At 40.0% G+C, this 23,109-nt stretch overlaps 1 protein-coding gene across 2 annotated transcripts in view; it reads right to left on the bottom strand.

Moving 5' to 3' along the window:
* Positions 1 to 23,109, bottom strand: part of Tmem131 (transmembrane protein 131) — a 154,825-nt gene that overhangs the window by 77,390 nt on the left and 54,326 nt on the right. For both annotated transcript variants that reach the window (XM_075980433.1, XM_075980432.1), the window contains exons 3-4: positions 15,379 to 15,419; positions 7,229 to 7,297 (exon numbers count right to left, since the gene is read on the bottom strand). In XM_075980433.1, coding sequence (XP_075836548.1) covers positions 7,229 to 7,297; positions 15,379 to 15,419 — 110 coding nt within the window. The remainder of the gene's footprint in view (positions 1 to 7,228; positions 7,298 to 15,378; positions 15,420 to 23,109) is intronic.

Raw genomic sequence — 23,109 nt, 5'->3', positions numbered from 1 at the left:
TTGAGCATGGAAGGGGGGGTGCTTCTTTCATATGTTTAACAATAATGGAGGGAAAAAAATTCCTCCCCTAAAACTCTCTTTGACCTGTCCTCATACTCCTAGCTACACTGGGTCATATTTACCTGTGAACTGACCCCAAACAAGAATGGTGTGGCAGTTTGAAAGTTTTTGGCTCCCATAAACTCACAGGGAGTGGTACTATTAGGAGGTGTGGCCTTGTTGGAGTAGACTAGAAGACGCAGGCCTTTAATCCAGACCTTGAGGATGGAGGGCACACCTTTAATCTGGGTCACACCTTCTGTCACTATGAGGGCCGGCTTTGGTCAAGTTTTCCTCACTGTGACAGTCAGCTGACTTCCTGCTGCCTGCAAGATATAGCACTCTCAGCTCCAGCACGTCTCTGCCTTCATGCCACCACTCTCCCCAGTGTTGTTCACAAATGGACTGAAACTGGAAGCTAACCACTCTCAATTAAATGTTTTCTTTGTAAGAATCACTGTGGTTATGGTGTCTCTTCAAAGCAATAAAAGCCCAAACTAAGACAAATGGGAATGTTACAGCCAACTTAAATAGAATTTGCTCCTGAGCCAAGGACTTGGTCCCTTTCCCTAAGGGTTGGACAATTAAAAAAAACAAAAACAAACAAAAACCTGAACATGTATTAACAAAAACAGAAGAGTGTGGGGGGGGGGTAGGTGCCTACAGGTAATAGGACAAAGCTCTGGGAGCTATTCTATGATGAGTTCTGATCTCAAACTTTCTGCTTAGTACCCATTTAAGAAAAGCAGAATGTCTGGAGACAGAAAAAAAAAAAATAGATCAGTGCAAGAAGAATTTCAATTGACTAACAAGGTTTATGTTTCTGAGAGTGGGGAAAAACATATAACTCTGAAAGAGGATGTGAACTAACACATTTGATTTCCTTTAGCAACTGGTTACTTCCTAAAGCCACTGAGGAATAGCTTTCTGTAGTGGCAATATACTCTCAGTTTCTTGTCACGAAGCTACTTTTGAGTCTCCAAAGAGCCTGGACTCTAAAACTGCAAAACACAGTATTTCAACTGTGAGACCTTCCATTTTTAGAGACAAGAAAGCTAAATTTAGGACTCTCGACGTCTGTATCCATGCAGCGGCTGGGTGCTGACACTGGGCTGAACTAAATTACAGTCCCCAGAACTCCTTTCTAGTGCATTTCTCACTTGTGAGCACTGAAGACTGCAGACACTCCTAGAGTCTCTCCTGCAAGTGGGAGATGGCAAGAGAGCCAGTAACTATCTTATAGTATACATACCTTCCCAAGCTATTGAAATACTAATTAATGTGGGTGCTTCTGGAAGCCATCTGCAGACCAGCTTAGGTCAAAAGGGAGCTCATTCCAGGTGGGTGTGCTAATAACTTGGAAGACCTTTCATGAACCTTAGGCCTTCTTCTCTACCAACTACTGCTCTCCCTAGCTCAGGATCTCCTCCTGCCAGCCATGGAAAAGATCAGCAGCGGGCCTCACAGTTCCAGCTATTCTCCACCTTCTTCAATGAATGCTTAACCAGCTCCCACAGCCATATAAGCCAAGTCTCTTATATGCCCACAAGCGCATTGCTAAACATATTCATAAACACACACATTAAGATCTGCAGCAGGTTCTGATTCTTCAAATGAACTCCATTATGTATGTTTCTCCATCTGCCCACAAAATACCTTCTGTAACCCCAGTTCTATCTTTGTATAATAAAACACATTAATGTTCTTAGACTATGCACAGATATGTTTGAAATAATGTCTTAGTTAATTGAAGAAAATGTAACAAAATGCCATACTCTCGGTGGATTATAACCACCAGGAACATCTTTCTCACAGTTCCAGTACCAGGAAATCTGAGTAAAGAGTGCCAGCACATTTTGGTTCTGGTGGGTTCCTCTGTGGTTCACAGATGATGTCTCCCTGCTAAATAATCACCTTGTAAACAGGCCAGGGTGGCTCTGTCCTCCCTCAGAGCCTAGTCTTTTTGCAAAGACTTCCCATACCATCATATTCTAGACACGGTTTCAGCACATAGTGGGGCTGGAGGACACAAACATCAGACCATAGAGAACACTGTTCCTTTCTGCTCACTTCTCTGTTTTAGGAGCAGCACAAGAGACTGCTGGTCCAAGGATCAGTTCCTTTTCTGTGCTTCCGATAGTCCTTCTCACTGTTACTTGCCTTGTTTGTGCTCTGCTGAAGTTCATCTGTCTTCCCAAGGGTCTTCAGTAAGCTTACAAAGCTTCTCAGCCTGTGAGTTTTCAGTTTCTCTATGACTAGCGTCAGTCTCAATAAAAAAGCCCATCTGCTTCTTTTCCAGTCAATGCTGATTTTACTATTCCCACCAGCCGCCTCTAGTTCATACACCAAATGCTTCTCTAGCCATAAAGGTTATTGAAGGCTAACTTTAATATTCTGTATGTCATTTCATTAAGATTTCCTCTTGAGGAAGAGTCATATTGTATAATATACTAGTTTCAGCACTGATCACAAACGAAATATGCAAACAACTAAAAACAGCAAACAAATATGACCATGTAATTTTATGTTCTCTACTACCACAAAATAATAAAGAAATAGAAAAGTTCACTATGTATTAAGTTGAAAAGCAAGTTAGCAGATAGTATGTTTAGAAAATATGGTTATGTTTTGTGACTCAATAAATATAAATGCTGGGCTGGTGAGGTGGCTCAGAGGTTAGGAGCACTGATTGCTCTTCCTGAGGTCTTGAGTTCAATTCCCAGCAACGACACAGTGGCTCACAACCATCTATAGTGGGATCTGATACCTTCTTCTGACATACATGTATCCATGTAGACAGAACACCCACAAGTAAAAAATAAATTTAAATGAATAAATAAATATAAATGCAAAGGTCATAAAAGACGATAGTTCAAATATAGAAGTTCTAAGTAGTCAGGCTATGGTAGCTCTTCACTTTCTTGCCCTCACAAATATTTTGTGTCTAAATTTATTACAATGACCATGTGGTGTGGGACAATTCTGTATTCTGTCAATTATGCTTTAAATAAACTCTGATTGGCCAGTAGCCAGGCAGGAAGTATAGGTGGGGAAAACAGACAGGAAGTAGAGATAGGTCAAGGAGAACAGGAGAATTCTGGGAAGGAGGAAGCCCATTCCTCCCTAGTCCTGCCCAGACAGGGAAGAAGGAAGATGTGACCTGCCCTGCTGAAAAGTTACCGAGCCACGTGGCTAACATATACTAGAATAATGGGCTAATATAAGTTATAAGAGTTAATAAGAAGCCTGAGCTAATGGGTCAATCAGTTTATCATTAATATAGACCTCTGTGTAATTTCTTTGGGGCTTACTGGCTGTGGGAACTGGGCAGGACAAAACCCCAACAAGCAGGCCCTCATGTTACAACCATGTACCACTTGACACAATAAACAAAACTCCAGTTTTATACTGGTTATTACCACCCTTCGCAAGCTCTTACAGATCAACATATGAATTTGGGAAGGTGTCTATAAAATGCTCTAACCTAGGTGCAAAACAGTTTGTTTCACTACTCTGGCTTTTTGTGACAGGCTGCTTTTATATTCCCAGCTGGTCTTGAACTGTTTGTTGATCCTGCTTCAGCCTCTTGAATAATCTTATGTGCCACTTCATGTTTTAGGGAAACAGACGAAAGAGGGTCGATCCACTCCCAGAGAAATACATGATTCAAAAAGAAAAAAAAATCTTCCAAAATCATTTCAGAATCTTGTTTATCGCAATGTCTCCTATTTTGGGGGTGGGGAATTAAATCAAAGAACTGAGAGACAAATAAATTGGAAGGAATTTTTAGTTTCAGTTCAAGTATTTTTATGTAACTGAAAATTTCTTTATTTCAAAATGTAATTTACAAGCACCCTCAATAAATGAATGAATGGCTGGGGAGAAGGCTCAGTCAGTACAGCTCTTGCCAACCAAATATCGGGAACTGAGTTCAGATCCCCAGTACCTATGTAAGAAGGCAGGAACGATAGCACACCTCTGATATCTCAGTGCTGGGTAGGAGACAGCGGATCCAGGAGCTTGCTGACCAGCAGTCTAGTTGAATTGGTAAACTCAAGATTTAGTAAACCCCTGCCTAAAACAATAAGGTCAAAAAGTAATGGAGGAAGACACCCACATTGACCTCTGACAGCAATCTCTAGCCATATATACAAGACACATATACAACACACACATACACATGCAAAGCAAAAAACCAAAGCAACAAATGGAGCAGAAAACAACTAGATATAAGTTTTGAAAGAAAGTCTCAAGAGCAGTTGCTGATTTTTTAAACTGGAATTTTCAGTGATTTAGACTAATATTTGGTACTGAAAACTAATCTACATTTTCACCTCCATGTCTCATAGCATATCAAACATTATTTAATGCCACAGTGTTAGCATGGAGTTCATTAGTCTATGCTTACCTTCTCTGAAATCACACTCAAAAGATAATTTTACTAGAAAAAGAAAATCCTTTATTTAAAAAAATTAACCATATCGGCAAACATCAAATTCATGTATTTTCAGTAAATATTTTTCATTTTAACAAAAACTGTGATACATTCTGTAACTGAATTGAGAACTCTGTATTTGTAGTTTTATCACGGCACCTGACTTAGTAGATTTTGTGCTGCTAGAACAGAATATCACAAACTGTATAATTCATAGGGAATAGGAATTCTGGGAACTGCATGGACACATACATAAAATGCAGTGGTGAAATTATTTTCTTAGCATGCACAGGCCCTGGGTTTGATCTCCTGCACTACCAAAGAGACAAATAGACAGACAGGAGACAGATAAGTAATTAAGAAAGTAAATAAGGCCTAGAAAGATGGCTGAGTGATTTTCTCCTTTTCCAGAAGACCTGAGTTCAGTTTTAGGGAATGTGACACTGTCTTCTTCTGGCCTCCATGGGAACACATGGCATAGGCACACGCAGACATGCACACATAAATTTAAATATATGTGAGTGTGTGTGTGTGTGTGTGTATGTATGTATGTGTGTATGTATTTATGTATACATAAGAATAAACTTATTCCCTTTCAGTACTGAGAGGCTGAGGTTCACAGTAAGGTGTCCGCATCTGGTCAAGGTTTACCTGTTATGTCACAGCAGTGCTGTAGGCATCAGATGACTCCACAGAGCTTAATCACCTATGAAAGATACCACCTTTTCCTGAGTTTTATTGAGAAGATCAGAACAGCTGGTAGTGTCGGCACACACCTTTAATCCCAGCCATTGGGAGGCAGAGGAAGGTTGATCTCTGTGGGTTTGAGGCCAACCTGGTCTACAAAGCGAGTTTCAGGACAGCCAGGACTGTTTCACAGAGAAACATTGTCCAAAAAAAAAAAAAAATCCTAACAGTTCTTAAAGCTTTTTCAGAACAACATGATCATTCATTTCCTACCTGAACATTATGGTCTTTAAAACCATAGAAAGCCGGGCGGTGGTGGCGCACGCCTTTAATCCTAGCACTCTCTGTGAGTTCGAGGCCAGCCTGGTCTACAAAGGGAGTTCCAGGACAGGCTCCAAAGCTACAGAGAAACCCTGTCTCGAAAAACAAAAAAAACAAAACAAAACAAAAAAACAAATAAATACCTAACAAAAAAAAAACACAGAAAGTCAATTTTTCTTATATAATGGCCGATTCTGAATACAGGCTCCGTCTTGAAGTATAAACACTAACTCCCTCAACCCAGGATCTCTCCAAGAATATCATCATCAGAAAACATGGGTTAGCAAGCATTCTTCGTTCAATTCTTGGGTGATTCTAATTACCTAGTCATGCTTCAGAAAATAGAAACGATATATTTGACTTTTACATTTGAAACTGAAAAAGGTACTTAAATTTATTTATTATGTTTATTTCAGCAAAAGCAGCTGACTAAAACCTTGAGAAATAAAGAAAACTAAATTTCATCTATTTAGTTAGAGCTGACCTAAAACATTGATACAACCAAAAAACTGCGAAGGTGGAATGTAGTGTTTCTCCAGCAGAGGAAAGGGAACTGGCAGTGGACACAACACTGCAAAGACTGTTCAGAGCCTCGCATTTAACAAAGCATATCATCTAATAACTTATATCTATTTACCAACCACAAAATTGAAAATGCAAACTTTGGCCTTTGCTTAGAAACTCACTGATGGTAACAACATAAAGAGAGAAAGTAATAATCCACATTCCCAAAGGCAGGAGAATAACTGAACACACAGAAATGTGTATGCATTTAAATTTCATTTAGGATAGGCTGATAGTATGGAGATTTACTTATATTAGCGAGGAAAAATAAAGATAAAATCGCACAAATAGTCTGACCACACTTGAGTAAAACACACTACCAAATGCATGCACACACAAAACCAAACCCAGACCACATGCTCTACCAGCACAGACCGTGGTCCACTAGTGCTGTAGGTACAGCTTGCTCTTCTGCATCTGACAATTTCTGTAACAGGCAAGAAGGTAAGAGGCCCTCCCCACTTACCTGCAACTGGAGCGCAATACGGTGTGCACTTGTTTCTCTACTTTCTAAGATGTGTGAAACAAGAGTCCTTAAGGTAGGAGGTGACCCAGTGCGTGGTTTAAGAAAACAGCTCAGAGCCGGGCGGTGGTGGCGCACGCCTTTAATCCCAGCACTCGGGAAGCAGAGGCAGGCAGATCTCTGTGAGTTCGAGACCAGCCTGGTCTACAAGAGCTAGTTCCAGGACAGGCTCCAAAACCACAGAGAAACCCTGTCTCGAAAAACCAAAAAAAAAAAAAAAAAAAAAAAAAAAAAGAAGAAGAAGAAGAAGAAGAAAACAGCTCGGCTCTGGGCTCAGATACATCTGGGGCATTTGCTTTGATCTTCCATTTGGGGTTGGAGATCACACTATTTATTGATGTACTATTGACACAAGCACTATAAAAGCACGCAGATCACGCAAAATGTCAGGAAGAAAAAATGTAAACACCAGAAACGAAGTACTTATCAGAAGAGGCTTAAAGGCTTAGGCTACCTCTCATGCCCGGATGCTCTGAACCAGAGACCGTAGTGTGTGGGCATTTTCACTTTCAAAGTTTACATTATGTCATGCTCTTAACAGATACTTGTTTCCTAGTTTCAAAGGGCTTCAACATCATTTGCTTTGTTAAGACTTGAACATGTCATTTTCTCACACAGCTAACACAAGTAAAATAGTCCTACAGTTCCAAATTACTTACTGTTCATGGAAATCCAGCATTGGTGGCTCGAATCGTATGGGCCTACAATTACCCCGGTACAGAGAAATGCTGGAAAGAAAAAGAAAAAGTATGAAAAGCAGCTCTTTCATTCTGCAAATCATAGTCAGATGCCTGACTTCTGTTAAACAAGATTTTGCATGGCAAGCCTCAGATATTATGATTCAACGTTAATGTAAGATATCAAGGATCTTGGGGAGCATGTGGTGCTTACATCCCTAAAGTGTTTATGTATCATGAGGTTAGAAATGCAGTCAGCTATTAAAGTAACGTTCAAAATGGATTTGGATATTTTTGTTTGAAGAAATAAGATACAATCCATCAGAGACTACTGTATTTCCATCACTTGCATAATTTACAAGAACACAAGTTTCCAAATGATATAATTCTATCCAGAAGATACACAAGTTTCCAAATGATGTATTTCTATACAGGAGATACAGGAAACACAGTAGTAGTACATATAAATGAAATGGGGGCTACTGAGCTAAGAGTAATCAACTCCCAAAATGTCTGAGTTCTGCAAATTTGGAGTATCCTTTTGTGCTGTTTGATTAGCCTATTTTGTGCACACGCATTATGAATATAAATGGCAAAAACAGAAAAGAAATAAAACAGCAAATCTCAACATCATATTGTGCTAAAATACAAAACTACAGATACTCAGATGAGAAGGCACAGTTCTTTGTTAGGTGGCAGCCAGAGGGGTACCCCCTACTTTCTGTCCTTCTTAGATATGACAGAGTAACAGCATTCTTTGGCAGCTTTAACAGAAGAGATGGGCAGCTTGTGTGTTTTTTAAAATAATTTTTTAGATTTATTTTATTATTTTATGAGTATTTTGTCTGGTGCCCAAGGAGGTGGTGCTAAGAATTGAACCTGGCTCCTCTGCAAGAACAAGTGCTCGAAAATGAAAAGTTTCTGCACTCCAATAAGTCTCTCTGCCGATGCAATAATCCAAATCAGACCAAATCAAACCAAGTTAGAAAAAGTCCAGATTTAATGGATACAAACACTCCCAGATGGCTTTCTAATCCCCCAGAGAGACGGGAAAGAAAGACTGGAAAACCACCATGTTTGTTCTCTGGGGCGGGGACGGGGTGTGCTGCAGTTTAAAGACCCTGTGGGAGTGGTCTTGAGCATCTCTGGGCAAGGATTATTGTTTGGTGGGCTTTCTCAGGGGTCGAGTCCGGACTGAGGCAACTCTAGAGGAGGGGGCTTGGAGTGGAGTCTCCCCCGATCCCCAAACATTCCAGACTCTTTGGAAATATGGATGCCAGGGGCTGGGGTGAAGCCTTCACCCAAACACTAAACACTGAGAAAACGTTCCAGTTCCAGCTCATGTGTTTTAAGTGTTAAACTCAAGCTAGTCTAAAATCTTATCAAGATAAGGAAAGGAAAATGTAATGCCTGAAATAATCATCTGAGTCATCAACTTACATACATAAATATTTGTGCTCAATGCTAGAGGTACAAAGAAGATTAAGATATAGTTTTCCCTCTCACAGAGCCAAGAATCTATTTTCTCTAAGTTGCAAATGAGTAATTCTAAAGTGGTAGGCATAAAAGGACAAACTGCAGTCATTCAACGTAAAGGTGATAGGAAGACAAATCCAGCACAGTGGGTAAAAACAGAGACTGAGGAGGACACACCACCAGCTTGGATGGTGGAGACCTAGAGTAGAGGGTAGGGATGTATTTGGCAAGCTGGAGAACAAGGAGGCAGAAAAAACTGTAGTGAAGAGAAGGAGAAAGGGAAACTGAGAGGTCAAATTAGGAGTGTGGACATTATTCTACACCCTCTACAGCTATGGTGGTTTGGATGTGGCATGTCCCCCATAGGCTCGTGTGTTTGAACACTTGATCCCCAGATAGTGGCACTGTTGTAGAACTCTCAGGAGGTAGATCTATGATGAGGAAGTGGGCCACTGGGGTTTTGTAGCCTGGCCCCACTTCCTGTTTACTCTCCACTCTGACTGCTGATGCAGTGACCTCTCAGTCTTGCCATGGTTTCTCTGCCCTGACAGGAGCATACTCCTCAACTGTAAACCTTAAGTTGTTTCTTTTCAGATATTTTGTGGCAACAGTGTCAAAAGTTAACTAATACAACAGTATTTTAAACAAAGAAGTCATATGATTTGGCACTGTTTTGCAGGGTAATTCAGGGTCACAGTGTGAAGAACAAACTGTAGAAACTCAGGAGTGGAAGTCAGGTAGTGCAACAGGAGCCCTGGTGCAGCTCTAGCTGCCGGAGCCTATTTGGAACTTAGACAACAGTTACATTGATCTGGGATGGTAAGAGGAAGAGAGAGGAATCGAGGATGACTTACAGACTGGTGATCTGTGAGGGGCTGTGTGGGAAGATGTTCCAGAGTATTGATAAAGTGCCTTATCTAGATGGAGCTAAGTAAGTGGTATTAAGTGAATGCATGTGGTGACTGCTTATATGAAGAAACTTCCTGGTTCTACTGCAGCAGCTTTGGGTGAATTTATCCTAGTAGTTTATATTATATATTTGGGGAATATTATTTTAAGGTGTGTTGCTTTTGTTTATGCTGCATTTGTTTAACTCTGTGGAGCTGTGATTCTTTGCCTGTCTAAAACACCTGATGGTCCTAATAAAGAGAAGAACAGCCAATTGTAGAAGGAGCTGCAGGCAGGCCTGCTTTTCATCCCACCCAGCTCCCGCACGGCTAGCTTAGCCCCGGAAATAACAACACACAAACTGTATTCTTTTAAACACTGCTTGGCCCATTAGCTCTAGCCTCTTACTGGCTAATTCTCACATCTTGCTTAACCCATTTCTAGTAATCTGTGTAGCACCACGAGGTGATGGATTACCGGGAAGGATCTTAACCTGTGTCCATCTTGGAGAGGAGAGCTATAGCATCTGCCTCACTTCCTTCTTTCTCCCAGCATTCTGTTAGGTCTACTCGGCCTATCTAAATTCTGCCCTATCAAAAGCCGAGGCAGTTTTTCTTTATTAACAAATGAAAGTAACACATAGACAGATGACCCTCCTCCATCAGCCAATAGCAAGGCAGGAGCAAGGAGAGGCAGAGCTGGCAGGCAGAGAGCATAAATAGGAGAAACGATGACGATGAGGAGCAAGAACTCCTCAAGAGAAGGAGGATGTCAGGGGCCAGTCACCCACAGAGTCAGAGTGAAAGTAAGATATACAGAAGTAAGAAAAGGAAAAAGCCCAAAAGCAAAAAGCAGTCAGGATAATTTAAGTTAAGAAAAGCAGGCAAGAAACAAGCCAAGCTAAGGCGGGGTATTCATAACTAAGAACAAGCCTCTGTGTGTGATTTATTTGGGAGCTGAATGGTGGGTCCCTCAAAAAAATAAATAAGTAAAATAATAATAATAAAAATCACACAATAGGCTTGTCTACAGTCCCTTAAGCAACATTCCACTTCCTTTCCTGTGACATCCTTGGGAGTATGTTTTTACATTCTGTGCTAAAGTCTACTGTAAACTTAGCAGAAAACACCCAACAACTCTTAATGGGATTCACAGAATGTTCACAACATGAGTAAAGAGTAAACAATGTGAAAGACGAGCCCTTCATAAATGTATATTTAAAGACAATAGAGCCACATCTAAAGAATAATTTTAAATGGGTCAACACAAATAGGCACAAATATTGCCTTGTTTTTAAAAACTAAAAATGACGTAACACAGCTGCTACATATATGAGCTGATGAAATGATTCTAACATGTTTATTAACTATAGCAGAGCACCATTAATACTCTATTATGTTTGGAAGTGAAGATGAAAAGTAAACTGAGGTAGGGAATATGAAAAATAATATATATATCCTTTTGTCAATTTCATTCCAAGCCAATCTGGCATGTTCTCACAGCTTTTATACTTTCTTTACAATTATTTGTTCTGAATTATCAATACAATTGTTTTTTAGAAGTTTGTGAAAATTATTTGCAGGGCTGGAGAACCATCTTGATAAAATGCTTGCGTTGCAAGCACAAGGACTTCAGTTCGATACCCAGAACCCACATGAAAAGTCAGGCATGATGACTTGTATTACATTTGTAATCCCAACGCTGGGGAGATGGAGAAAAGACAGCTCCTGGGGGCTTGATGTTCGGTCAGCCTAGATTACTTGGGTAATCGCAAGGCAGTGAATGATGCCCTCCACACGCACACAGCCTTGCACTTGTGGGCATCCCTCCCTCCAGATTATTTGGAGACAAGAAATGAAGACTTTTCTGATGTAAAGCTGGAGAACAATGAAATCCTGGGGGAAAGAACTCTACTATTTGGTTAACGGATGGATGAAAGTTGGGTGACTTCCAAATGAAATCTACAGGACTTTCTTGGTGTTGAAGGAAGTGTTAAGTACAGAAGTCTACATATGTCTGCCAAGGATCAACTACTAACTAAACAAAAGATACACTCTGACCCAGTATGGAGAAGGGTTTGCAATAGAGTCTTATTCTGTAGTCTGGCTGTCTATAAACTCACTGTTCTCCTGCCTCAGCCTCCTGAATGCTGCAACTACAGTTGGTGAGGGAAGGGCCACCAAACCTGGACACAGTATTTCTTTTAAAAAAATGTGAACCACTTGAACCTAAACACCTAGCATTCCTTGGAAATGCAAATTACAAAGGTCCATCTTCAGAATCTGATTCATTACATGTAGCACAAAGATCAGAAACCTGAATTTTTAAACACAATCTCTCACATATGGCAACTGCTATTTGACTCACAAAGGATCATTTCAAAAACAGATGGAGAAGGGGCAAGTAAAATTTTATAGCCATCAACAGGTTAGTTGTTCCCAATGATTTTTACAAGAGACAGATGAGCAGAGACGTCAGACAAATGAACAGGATTTCCCCTGTATAATATAGATACATATCAATTTTAGTTTTAATACGAATTTAACTAATGATAATAATGATACCAACTGCTTTTTCATGTACTTACCGAACTACTTATCTGTTCTGTTTCCTTTCTAAGACTGAGATACTATCTGAATTATGAGGCTGCCTATGCATTACAGACATTCTCAGACATGGGCACAAACAACACATTTATCTTGTCTTTTCTGAGAGCGTTGTCTTAAATAGCAAACATTTTTAATTTTAATGAAATCTAATTTACCATTTTTCTTTGATATATGTTCTTAGTATTTTAAGAAAAAATTTCCGTGGCTGCAAATAATTCTAATGAAACACTGACACATTATTCCAAGAATTTTATGCTTTCAGCTTTTATACATAGACCCACTACTGTCCATTATAAATGGGTGGGAGATTGGCCTGGGCTAAATAGGTAGACATTACTTCTATTTATTTCAAAGTCATTTATAAAGCTAAGAAAGACAAATAATTTATTCCATCTAAGAAACAAAATTAAATATAAGGGGAAAGTGTAACAATTGACGAAATTTAAACAAGAATTATAGGTCAGGGCTAGGAAGACAACTGGCTACATAAACATAAAAGAACCTGAGTTCAGATCCCCAGATCCCATGCAAAAAGCTGGGCATGGTTGTGCTTGCACCTGTAACCCCAGGAGTGGGGAGGTGGGGCTAGATAAGGAGGATCACTGGGATTTGCTGGTCAATGGTCCTAGCTCTAGACTCAGTGAAAGATCTTGTCGTAAGAAAATAAGATAGATGGCATTGAGCAGAACACACACCCACTGTGTGGGGACACACGCCTGTATCCTAGCACTGGGAAGGAGGAGAAAGGAATCTGGAACTTGGAACTTGCCAATATGACTGATCTGGCTAGTCAACTTGCCTCAGAGATCCTGTCTCTATCTGTAACAGTGCTTCTGAGATGGAGAAGGGATCTGGGAGGCAAGCTGACTGGTACCTGAATAAATATTCTCATTTCATCTCAAAATAGCTTTATATAATCACATTGGCTTACACTCTATGCAATATATACCACACAGTGAAATCATTGTCACAGTTTGTAAAGAACAATTTTGTTCAGAGTCTTTTTTTTTTTAAATAAGGCTACACAGTTGGTGAACTGATGTTAGCTGCCCTGATTCCTAAGCTCCCACCAAAAGCTCCTCACCCTAAAAACAGACCACACATAGCAGGTGCCCTCTTGTCAGAAAACAGCCAAAACTAGTAGACAGATCCTCAAGTCAGAAGTTAACCTGCACCTTGGCTTAAAGACTGTTTTGATGATTGAGACATCATTTAGAGCACTTGTGTTTCAGGTGCCACACCCCTTAACAACGAAGTCAGCATCTGATTTCAGTACTCTCTTCCAATGTACGAGGGTCTTCCACAAATGAACTTCACACAACTTGTATCTCTGCTGTCCTCCAAGTTCCTGAACACGGGTGCATCACCACTCCAATATAGAGGAATCTAAGATGCTGCAAGCAGGCTCCTATCTCTTGCTTCTAACACTTCACCAGTTATTCCCAATCATGGTGACTTTCTTCCTTCGCATTCTTTCCTAATTCCTACCTGTGCTACAACTGTCTTCCTGAAAGCTGGCCCACAGAACACACAGTGACTATTGGAAGATTCCATATTCAATGAGACAAATAAGGCTACAATGCTAGATGTCAAGTTAGAAGACTGTGTCATGTGGGTGATGGGAACTGAACCCAGGTCCTCTGCAAGAGAAGTGCTCTTAACCACTGAGCCACCTCTCTAGCTCAAAGCCCATATTTTGATAATAAATATCATTTCCGTAAACATAAACCAGTACAATTCCGTGGCTGATTTTCACTCTCCTAGAATCAAGGTGTGCCTTCCTTTCTACTATGCTGATTCCAGAGTTCATAGAGCTCATGAGAAGTTACTAAGGTCTTACAAACCTGATACTCTTATAAGATAAGGGTACTTCTGCTCAGAGTACATGACAAGTGCAGAACTACATTTTGCATCTTACATGTGCCTGAAAGGCCCATGATTGGGGACTTGGTCCCTAGAGACAGTGTAATAGGTTGGACAGGGTGAAAGGTAGTCATTGGGAACATGTCCTTGAAGGAGCATTTAAGACCTTTGTACATCTCTTGACTCTTATGATGAGGTCAGAAGCTTGGTTTCACCATGCTATGCTGGGATTTAAATTTCTTAAACTATGGGCCAAAACGAACCTTTTCTCTTTGCCAGTTGATCACTCCAGGTCTTTGTTACAGTAACAGGAAACATTCCAGAATAGTGTGCTATCTAACTGTACCATGTGAGAATTCAGATTTAATCTGGGGTTTCCAAACTTAATTATTTAGAAATACATGGCATAAAGCCAGGGTACACACCTTATGCCAGCACTTGGGAGACAAAGGTAGATAGATCTTTTAAGTCTGAGACCAACCTGGTCAACATAAAAAGTTCCAGGCCAGTTAGGTTTACATAGTAAGATTCTGTCCCAAACAAAACAAAACAATACAGAAAACAAAAGAAACACTGTTAATTCCACTGATTGAGAATAAGATCACTACCGCAGTTTAAAGCCAAATTTGAAGCAAGCTTTAATACTGGCCAGGTCCAATCACAGGTTCCTGGGAATTGATTCTGAGTCATGGTTTACAGCAGCTTAAGAAGGAAAACCCAGAACTCAAGCATCCATCCTGACATACCTCCAACCTACGTCCAGTTAGGAGCAAGCGTATATCTGGACATATTTCCTGCCCATAAACCTCCCGCCCACAAGTGATTAAGCACGTCCGGTGCAGGTGGGTCAAACAAACTTGTTTAGGGGAGTGAAGAACATCGTTATTGCCTCCAGCATTTCAGCAACAATCTGTCCTTGAGCAAGAGGCCGTCGAGAGGTCTTGGACTTACTAGAATGAGCTATGTTAATTTCAAAAGAACCAAGCAATCACAATCTGAGTTTAAATGTGCAACTATGCTTGTCAATCTCCAAGCTCTCTGACCATCAGACAAGGTGGAAATGGGCGTGCATTTTTTCGGTCTCCACACAGATCAGAGACATTTTTATTTCATGGACCTCTTGGGAAAGATAATTAAAACTTAAAATGCAACTTTGGCTCTCACAACGCGTCCTGTTTTTATAGTAGAGTATTGCCTGTTCATCAGAGAATGACCCAGTAAAGTGAGCAGAAGTATGGAGGAACCACAGAGAAATGAAAGCATGTTTTCATGTTGCCATATATAAGTCCTACTTACCTTTTCTGTTGATAAGAACTGAGGCCAAGTGTTGTCTCGGTCTGTAAAAGGAAGAATATAAGGATGAAAATGCTAAAACCCAGAGTTATTATAGATAAAATAACCGATTTTTTTTGGTATCTTTTACTTTCATCCCATTCCCACAATTGATTTTCAGGTTAAACACCCCCCCCCCAAAATCACATAAAATAATAGGTCACAATCTGTAATTAAAATGAGAGACTAATCTGGTTCAATTTTAAACATCATATATGGAATACCACAAACTAATGTTATTGGTTACCTTATGTTAGGCAAACAATACAAACCCCATAGGAAAATCTCCTTCACAATCACTTAATATAAATCATGAGCCCCAGAGTATTCACTTCCTTCCCAGTGAGGTGCTGGAGTCTAATGGCTGCTGCCATTATGGAGCTAAAGACACAAGGGAATCTGAGGGGAAACCCTAAGTAATAGAAAGATATTTCTACACTGAAAGTGATTAAAGCAATACTGGGAAGGCTGTGAAGAAGAGTAAACAAGTGATAGACATGAGGAGAGTGCATCCAAAGAGTTCATGCATGTTACACTAAACTGAAAGGAACAGTAACATGGAAGCCACACAGGTAGTAAAGGAGGAAAGAACATGGTATATCCAAAAAACAGACTGCAGATTTATTTGAATGCACTTGAGCATCAGAAAATAATGCTTCAAGGCAAGGTGGGAGTCAAAAAGATGTCCACCCTGTTAAGACACCATGGCAACGTTTAGATCATGTACACCAGATGAAATTCAAGGGCCATGAGGCAGTAAGAGACCAAGAGTCATGGTCTGACTTAGTGTTAAGATAGTATTCTGGCTGTAGTGTGGAGGACAGCGGAGAAAGAAGTTGGGAGTTGTTACTGCAGTTCAGTGATGAAGACATAAAGACCTCAAAAGGAGGAAGTAAGAATGACAACACTCCAAGGAACAGCCCAAGGCTAGCTGCTATGCTATAATAATTAGGAAAGCAAAACATGCCATTACTTTCTCCATTAGTAGTACTGTTTTCAAAAGGTATTCTGGTAAATGTGTATGGGGGAAGATAAGACAGATGTGATTAAATGTTTTTATTTTTGAAAGTATGTGTTAAGTATAAAGGAGTTTGTAATTTTCTTTAATATGCTTTAATAATACAGTTTGTGTGAATATGTATGAATCGATAAGAAACATTGAAAATGTTAATATTTGTTGGGTCTATCTGAGCGGTTTATGAACAAGTTTATAAAAATTCTTCTATTTTCTATATTGAAAGAAAATTTTCTTTAATTTTAATTAGTAAGTTATAGCTAAACACTCCCTCCCAAGAATAGAAGAAAACATTTACAAGTTATGTATCTGTTAAGAGATTAATATCTAGAACATATAAAGAGCTCTGGATATAGATCAGTTGGTACAACATATGCCTAGCATGCACAAGACCCTGGGAGCAATGCCTAGTAAAACAAAAAATGTAGGTTAGGGGGCAAAAAAGTTGATAAGACATTTTCCCAAAAGACATACACACTGGCAGCAGACACAGAGAAAAATACTCAACAACAATAATTCATTATGGAAAAGCAAAGCAAATACATAGCATTATTTTCTATAAGCTAGATGGCTACTCAAAATTAAATAACTAAAAAGAAGTTCTAGACTGAAGAAGGAAGATCACCACAGGTTCAAGGCCATCCTGGGGCTACAGAGTCAGTTCCAAGCCATTCTGGGCTACAGAGTGAGACTCTTACTCAAAAATCAAAAACAAAAACACCTGAACCAGACTCTCTCTGCCTCTCTCTCTGCCTCTGCGCCCCCCCCTCTCTCTCCCTCTCTGTCTCTGTCTCTGTCTCTGTCTCTGTCTCTCTCTCTCTCTCTCTCCCTCCCTCTCTCTCTCTGAAAGGATGTGGAAAAATTGGTATTGGGGATATATAAAATAGCAAAACTACTGTAAAAAATAGCATATAGATTCTCGAAAAAAAACCCTAAACACAGACTTATCACATAACACAATAATAACCTCACTCTGGAAAAATACCCCAAACCCCATACCAATACTAAAAAATAAACAAACAAAAATCCCACAAGCCTGAAAACGAGACTCAGACTGACATGTATGCAGAACAGCTAAAGTGCTCTGAATAAATTAGACAAAGGTGGTTTACACACACACTAACACTACTCACCAGAAGGGAAGTGTGTTTAATTATGCAAAGATGTGTTGCATATGTTTTACTTTGCCTGTCTAAGGCACCTGATGGTCTTATAAAAAGCTGAATGGTCAAAAGCTAGGAAAAGAAATGATAGGTGGGGCTGGTGGGAGGAGAGAATAAATAGGAGGAGAAATGAGTAGAGATAATGAAGACAGGTGCCTGGGGTTAGAAGACGAGCAGCCTTCAGCCAGACACTAGAAGCAGTGAAAGTAAGATACACAGAAGGAATGAAAAGTAAAAAGCCCTGTGGCAAAAGGTAGGTAAAGAGAAACAGGTTCATTTAAAAGAGCTAGCCAGAAACAAACCTAAGCTAGCCAAGCATTCAAAACAAGTAAGAAGTTTCCTTGTCATGTTTTGGGAGCTAGTTGGTGGCTCAAAAAAGGAAAAAGAAAAAAAGCCTGGTATACAACTGATTCCAGGATAAAATTGTGGGGACCCACAAATTTGAGTCTGTTGCACCTTGAGTTTATTTTTGCTTTTTCAAAGTTGTTAACACAGGTGTGGCTACACACCCTCTAATGTAGGGTGTGGTTACTTGGTGTTTTAGACATTAAGATGGCCATAGAGGTTGGTGCTCCACCCTGACCAAAGGTCAGAAAATTCAAGTATACTCCTGCTCCTTAGGGAGCGGTTGTCTACAGGATACTTATTTGGTCTAGGGTGTGTTCACTTCATTTCCTGTGACATCAAATGCTTTACTCAGGAAATAATGGCTTGATGTCTCAAGCACTGAAACAAGTAACTGTTCTGGTTGTCCTTTGTATCATGTTAAAGCAGTCTTTTGCCTTCTTACCCCTCTTTTGTACTGGGGTATAAAAGCATATGAAAAATAAACGCAGGTGAATTTGATATTCAGTACCCACTGAGTTGCTCTCCTGGTACTATCCTGTGTCTCTGTATTTCTTTCATATTTCTGCTCCTCCTACCTAATTTCTAATCCACAAGCCCCTACCTTTCCTGGAACCCAATCCCATCATGGCTGGACCATGCAGAAGACACCCCAAAGTGTGGTTTATGACATAAAATTCAGATCCAGAGTCTGAGGCCATGGAGGGCAAGAGTTCTGTTAATAACTATAGAGAAATCAGAATGGTACGGTATTATGATTAAAGAGTAAGCCATTGGGAGCCGGGCGGTGGTGGCACATGCCTTTAATCCCAGCACAGGGAGGCAGAGGCAGGCGGATCTCTGTGAGTTGGAGGCCAGCCTGGTCTAGAAGAGTTAGTTCCAGGACAGGAACCAAAAAAAGCTACAGAGAAACCCTGTCTCGAAAATCAAAAAAAAAAAAAGTAAGATATTGGGACCTTCCCTTTTGTGTTAGGAGGGGAACAGGCCCCTATAGTAAGACTAAACTGTAGTATAGTGCCTGGTCCCCAGAAAACATCCTTTTCTCAAGGTCAGGAGTTTGGATAAGGGTCTCCATACCCTGGAAGCTTGCTAAAGTAGTCACTCTCCTTATGTATGGCAAGAGGAACTTGTGGCCCTTTCATTTAACAGGACAGCTGCCTATTGTCAAGGTCAATTCCTCATCTTTTGATCTCAAGCCACAGCCTAGCTCACAGGCCCTCTTTTCTCCCACTTAATCCCATGTGCAACTATATAATATTCTTTTTACAATTGAACACTGCTGGCACCCATCCTGATTCACCTTTAGATTTGTTCCTTTCCCACCCCCACCCCCACGACTCCACACATTCTCTTTGGGACCTGAAACTCTTTGGCAGTCTCAGAAAAAAGTATTTTTTAAAAATATCACAGCTCTATAGAAAAAATGAATTCTAAAGCTTCAGCAACAAAACTATCTTTGCAACTCTGGAATAGGCAAAAACTTCAACAACAACAACAAAAACCATTATCCATTAAAAACAAAACAAACCCAACCAAAGAGACTAAATGTCAAGACATACATTTCCTAAAAAACTTTGTAATGAAAAACAAAATGGCAAACTACAAATTAAGAGAAAATATTTGCAAATATTTGATGAAGAGGGCTTTTACCCTAACTAGACAATCAATAAATATTGAATAATGAGAAATATGGTATTTTACAGCATGCTATTATGACATAAATTAAAGCCATAACAAGATACTACACTTATAAAATGTTCAAATTAAAAAGAACTATGCCAAGGATTGTTGGGGACTGTGGACTCCCAGATCCTGAATTTCCTGTGACCCCTGCCTGCCTCAGTAAACAATGCTTGTAGTTGCTCTGAGCAAACTTTTTTTTCCTGTGCTTGCAGCTGCTCTGAGCACGAGACCCTCAGGAGTTCCTGATGGCAGGGAAGTGGTTTCTGGTGGGCTTGCAGCTGAGAGTTGGGGCGTGGCCATTGGTCAAGGAGATCCTATATAAGCTGCCCTGAAACACAATAAAGTTGGTGATCTTGATTCAAGGGGGGGCATTCTTGTTTCAAAGATGACGTGTGTGTGTGTGTGTGTGTGTGTGTGTGTGTGTATGTGTGTGTGTGTGGTATGTTTCAATCTCCAGTCCCTTGCCCAACTTGTGAATCATCCTGTAGTGCAAGTGCTACAAAGGATCAGCAAGAATACAGGGTAACTGGAATGCTCATGCAGTGCTGATGGGAATGAGAGTAAATGCTTTATAAAAAGTATGGCAGCCGGGCGGTGGTGGCGCACGCCTTTAATCCCAGCACTCGGGAGGCAGAGGCAGGCGGATCTCTGTGAGTTCGAGACCAGCCTGGTCTACAAGAGCTAGTTCCAGGACAGGCTCCAAAACCACAGAGAAACCCTGTCTCGAAAAAAAAAAAAAAAGTATGGCAATTTCTTACACAACAGATGTGTGCCTTCTAATTGACGCAATCACTTCAACTGCTAGGTATCTGCCCAAGAAAAACAAGCATTTATCTGTATAAAGGCTTTGATACAAATGTGTAGTGACGTTTTGTTTGTGCTCTAACAAATAAAGCTTCTCTGAAGATCAGGGGGTGGAGTTACTTATTAGTTAACCATAGAGGTCTGGAGGTCTGTACAGACAGGAAGTGATATGGCTGGGTGGAAAGAGAATATAAGGCAGGAGGAGACAGGAGCTCAGCCCTTTTTCAGCTGAGGAGTTAGCAAGGTAAGAGTTAACTGTGGCTTGCTCCTTTTTCTCTCTGATCTTTCAACATTTACCCTCATATCTGGCTCCAGATTTTTATTATTAAGACCAATCAAAACTCGTGCAACATGAATGTTCCCAATAGCTTTGTGATAACTGTCTGAGAACAATCCAAAGTTCTGCTAAAAGGCAGACAGATTCATAAATGGTGGCATACCAATATAACTGAATACTTCTCAGCAACAAAAAGACAAACTATTGATTTATACAATAGCATAAGTAAATTTCACAACTATTATAGTGAGTGTTGGAATCCAGTGACAGAAAGCTGACCAGAGGCTACCTAAACATGGGGGACTGAGAATACAGTAAACTGCTGGGGAAGGAGGTTATGATCATTATTTGATTGTAGTTATGATTTCCAGGTGTAAAATAGTATGTCAATCTCTTTAATTTATGTAACTTAAACATGTACACTGCATGCTGTTCATACATTAATAAAGGATGATCAAAGAATTTAAGCATAAGGAGCCATGATCCCATGTGAACAGAAACAAAACTCAGGAAAATCTATTGCCCTATATATGTTGAGGAATAAAACATAAAGATAATGAAGCAAAAGATCAGAGACAAAAAAAGCAAAATTACTCACGCTAAGGAATTATAAACCATCACATTAGCTGGTATTCAGTAAGAAACAAGATTAGAAAAACAAAATAAATGCTTCCTATTTAAGTATAAACAAAAGACACAACAGAAAAACCTATCATTTAGTTATAATTGAAATCTTACATCAGGCAAATGCCATGCTTTAAGTGTTAAAAGGAAAAAATGGCATTAAATAGTAATTTGAATGAGGTAATTTGATAAATAAAAGCTTAAACTCATCTTTAAAGGGTAGCTTAAAATTGAACCTAAAAATGGGAGCAGCACAACAAAAAAATAGTGCAGAAAGCATAAAGATTAAAAAGATTAAAACATACCATTAGTAAGACTAAATGACAACTTATTTTTTTTTTATATTTATTGAGCTCTACATTTTTCTCTGCTCCCTTCCCTGCCTCTCCCCTCCCACCTTCAATCCTCCCCCAGGGTCTCCATGCTCCCAATTTACTCAGGAGATCTTGTCTTTTTCTACTTTCTATGAAGATTATATCTATGTAAGTCTCTTTTATTTTTTAAAATATAAGACAACTTATTTTTTAAAAAAGGATTGTTTCAGAAATTAAAGCTTAACTATAAACAATTCAAGTAAAACATGAACAAAAATAGGACATATGCCAAAACCAAATATTAAAGCAAATAATGGTTGTGACATGAGTAATTGTACTGTGAGAAGGTTTGATAATGTTGAAATTTCTTAAACACAAAGGGGGTTGGGGGTATTGAAATGTAAACAAAGAACAATAGTAGGTAACTCACTCCAGAAAAACAGAGGCTGCAGAAGTAGCTCAGAGGTTAAGAGCCCCTGTGTTGTGGGATATTTGTACACTGTGTGAAAATGTATTGCTGTGTTTGGTGTACTAAAAAGTTGAATCATAGCTAGGCAGGAGATATAGGGGGAATTTCAAGGCAGAGAAAAAACTCTGAGAAGAAGGTGGAGTCACCAGCCAGACATGGAGGAAGCAGCAAGAATTAGATGGAGAGATGAAGGAGTCATGTGATAGAACATAGATTAAAATAAATGCATTATGTCATAAGAACTAGTGGGACAAGCCTAAGCTAAGGCCAAGCTTTCATAATTAATAAGTCTCTGTGTCGTTATTTGGAATGGCAGTACAGAGAAAGACTGGTTACACTCCAGTTGTTTTTTTTTCTCTTTGTATATTTTTATTATTATTATTTTTTTCATTCATTCATTTATTTTTTTAATTTATTTATTTATTAAGGATTTCTGCCTCCTCCCCGCAACCGCCTCCCATTTCCCTCCCCCTCCCACTCCAGTTGTTTTTGCTGAGGACCTATATTCAAGTCCCAGAACCCACATGATGGCTCACAACCACCTGCCACTCCACTTCCAGGGTGTAATGGTAAACTGGTGCAGTTCCCCCAAGGGGAGGGAGAGGGCCACAAGGGGTGGTGGATGCCAGGCAGGGAGCCGTGCCAGAGGGTGAAAGACCTCAGCAGCGGGTTGGCAGCAGGGCAGATAGTTGAGAGACAGAGACAGATAGGCACACCATGCAGAGAAAGTGAGTATTTATTTAGTGGGTTATGAAGGGAAAGGGAAAAGAAAGGGGGGAAGAGCAGAGAGAGAGAGAGAGAGAGAGAGAGAGAGAGAGAGAGAGAGAGAGAGAGAGAGAGAGAGAGAGAGAGAGAGAAAGAGAAACAGAGAGACAGAGAGGAGAGAGAGGGAGGAGGGGGGAAAGAAAAGGAGAAGCTACTTCTTCAGGAGAGAGAAAAGCCTAGGTAGATGGGGGTGGGGCTTGTCTCTTAAAGGGACAGGAAAGACCATTACACAGGGG

The sequence above is a fragment of the Microtus pennsylvanicus genome, chromosome 7 (assembly GCF_037038515.1).
Source record: "Microtus pennsylvanicus isolate mMicPen1 chromosome 7, mMicPen1.hap1, whole genome shotgun sequence".
In the NCBI taxonomy this organism is placed as follows: Eukaryota; Metazoa; Chordata; class Mammalia; order Rodentia; family Cricetidae; genus Microtus; species Microtus pennsylvanicus.
The sequence above is the reverse complement of the archived record's forward strand: the minus strand, read 5'-3'. Positions and strand labels throughout refer to the sequence as shown.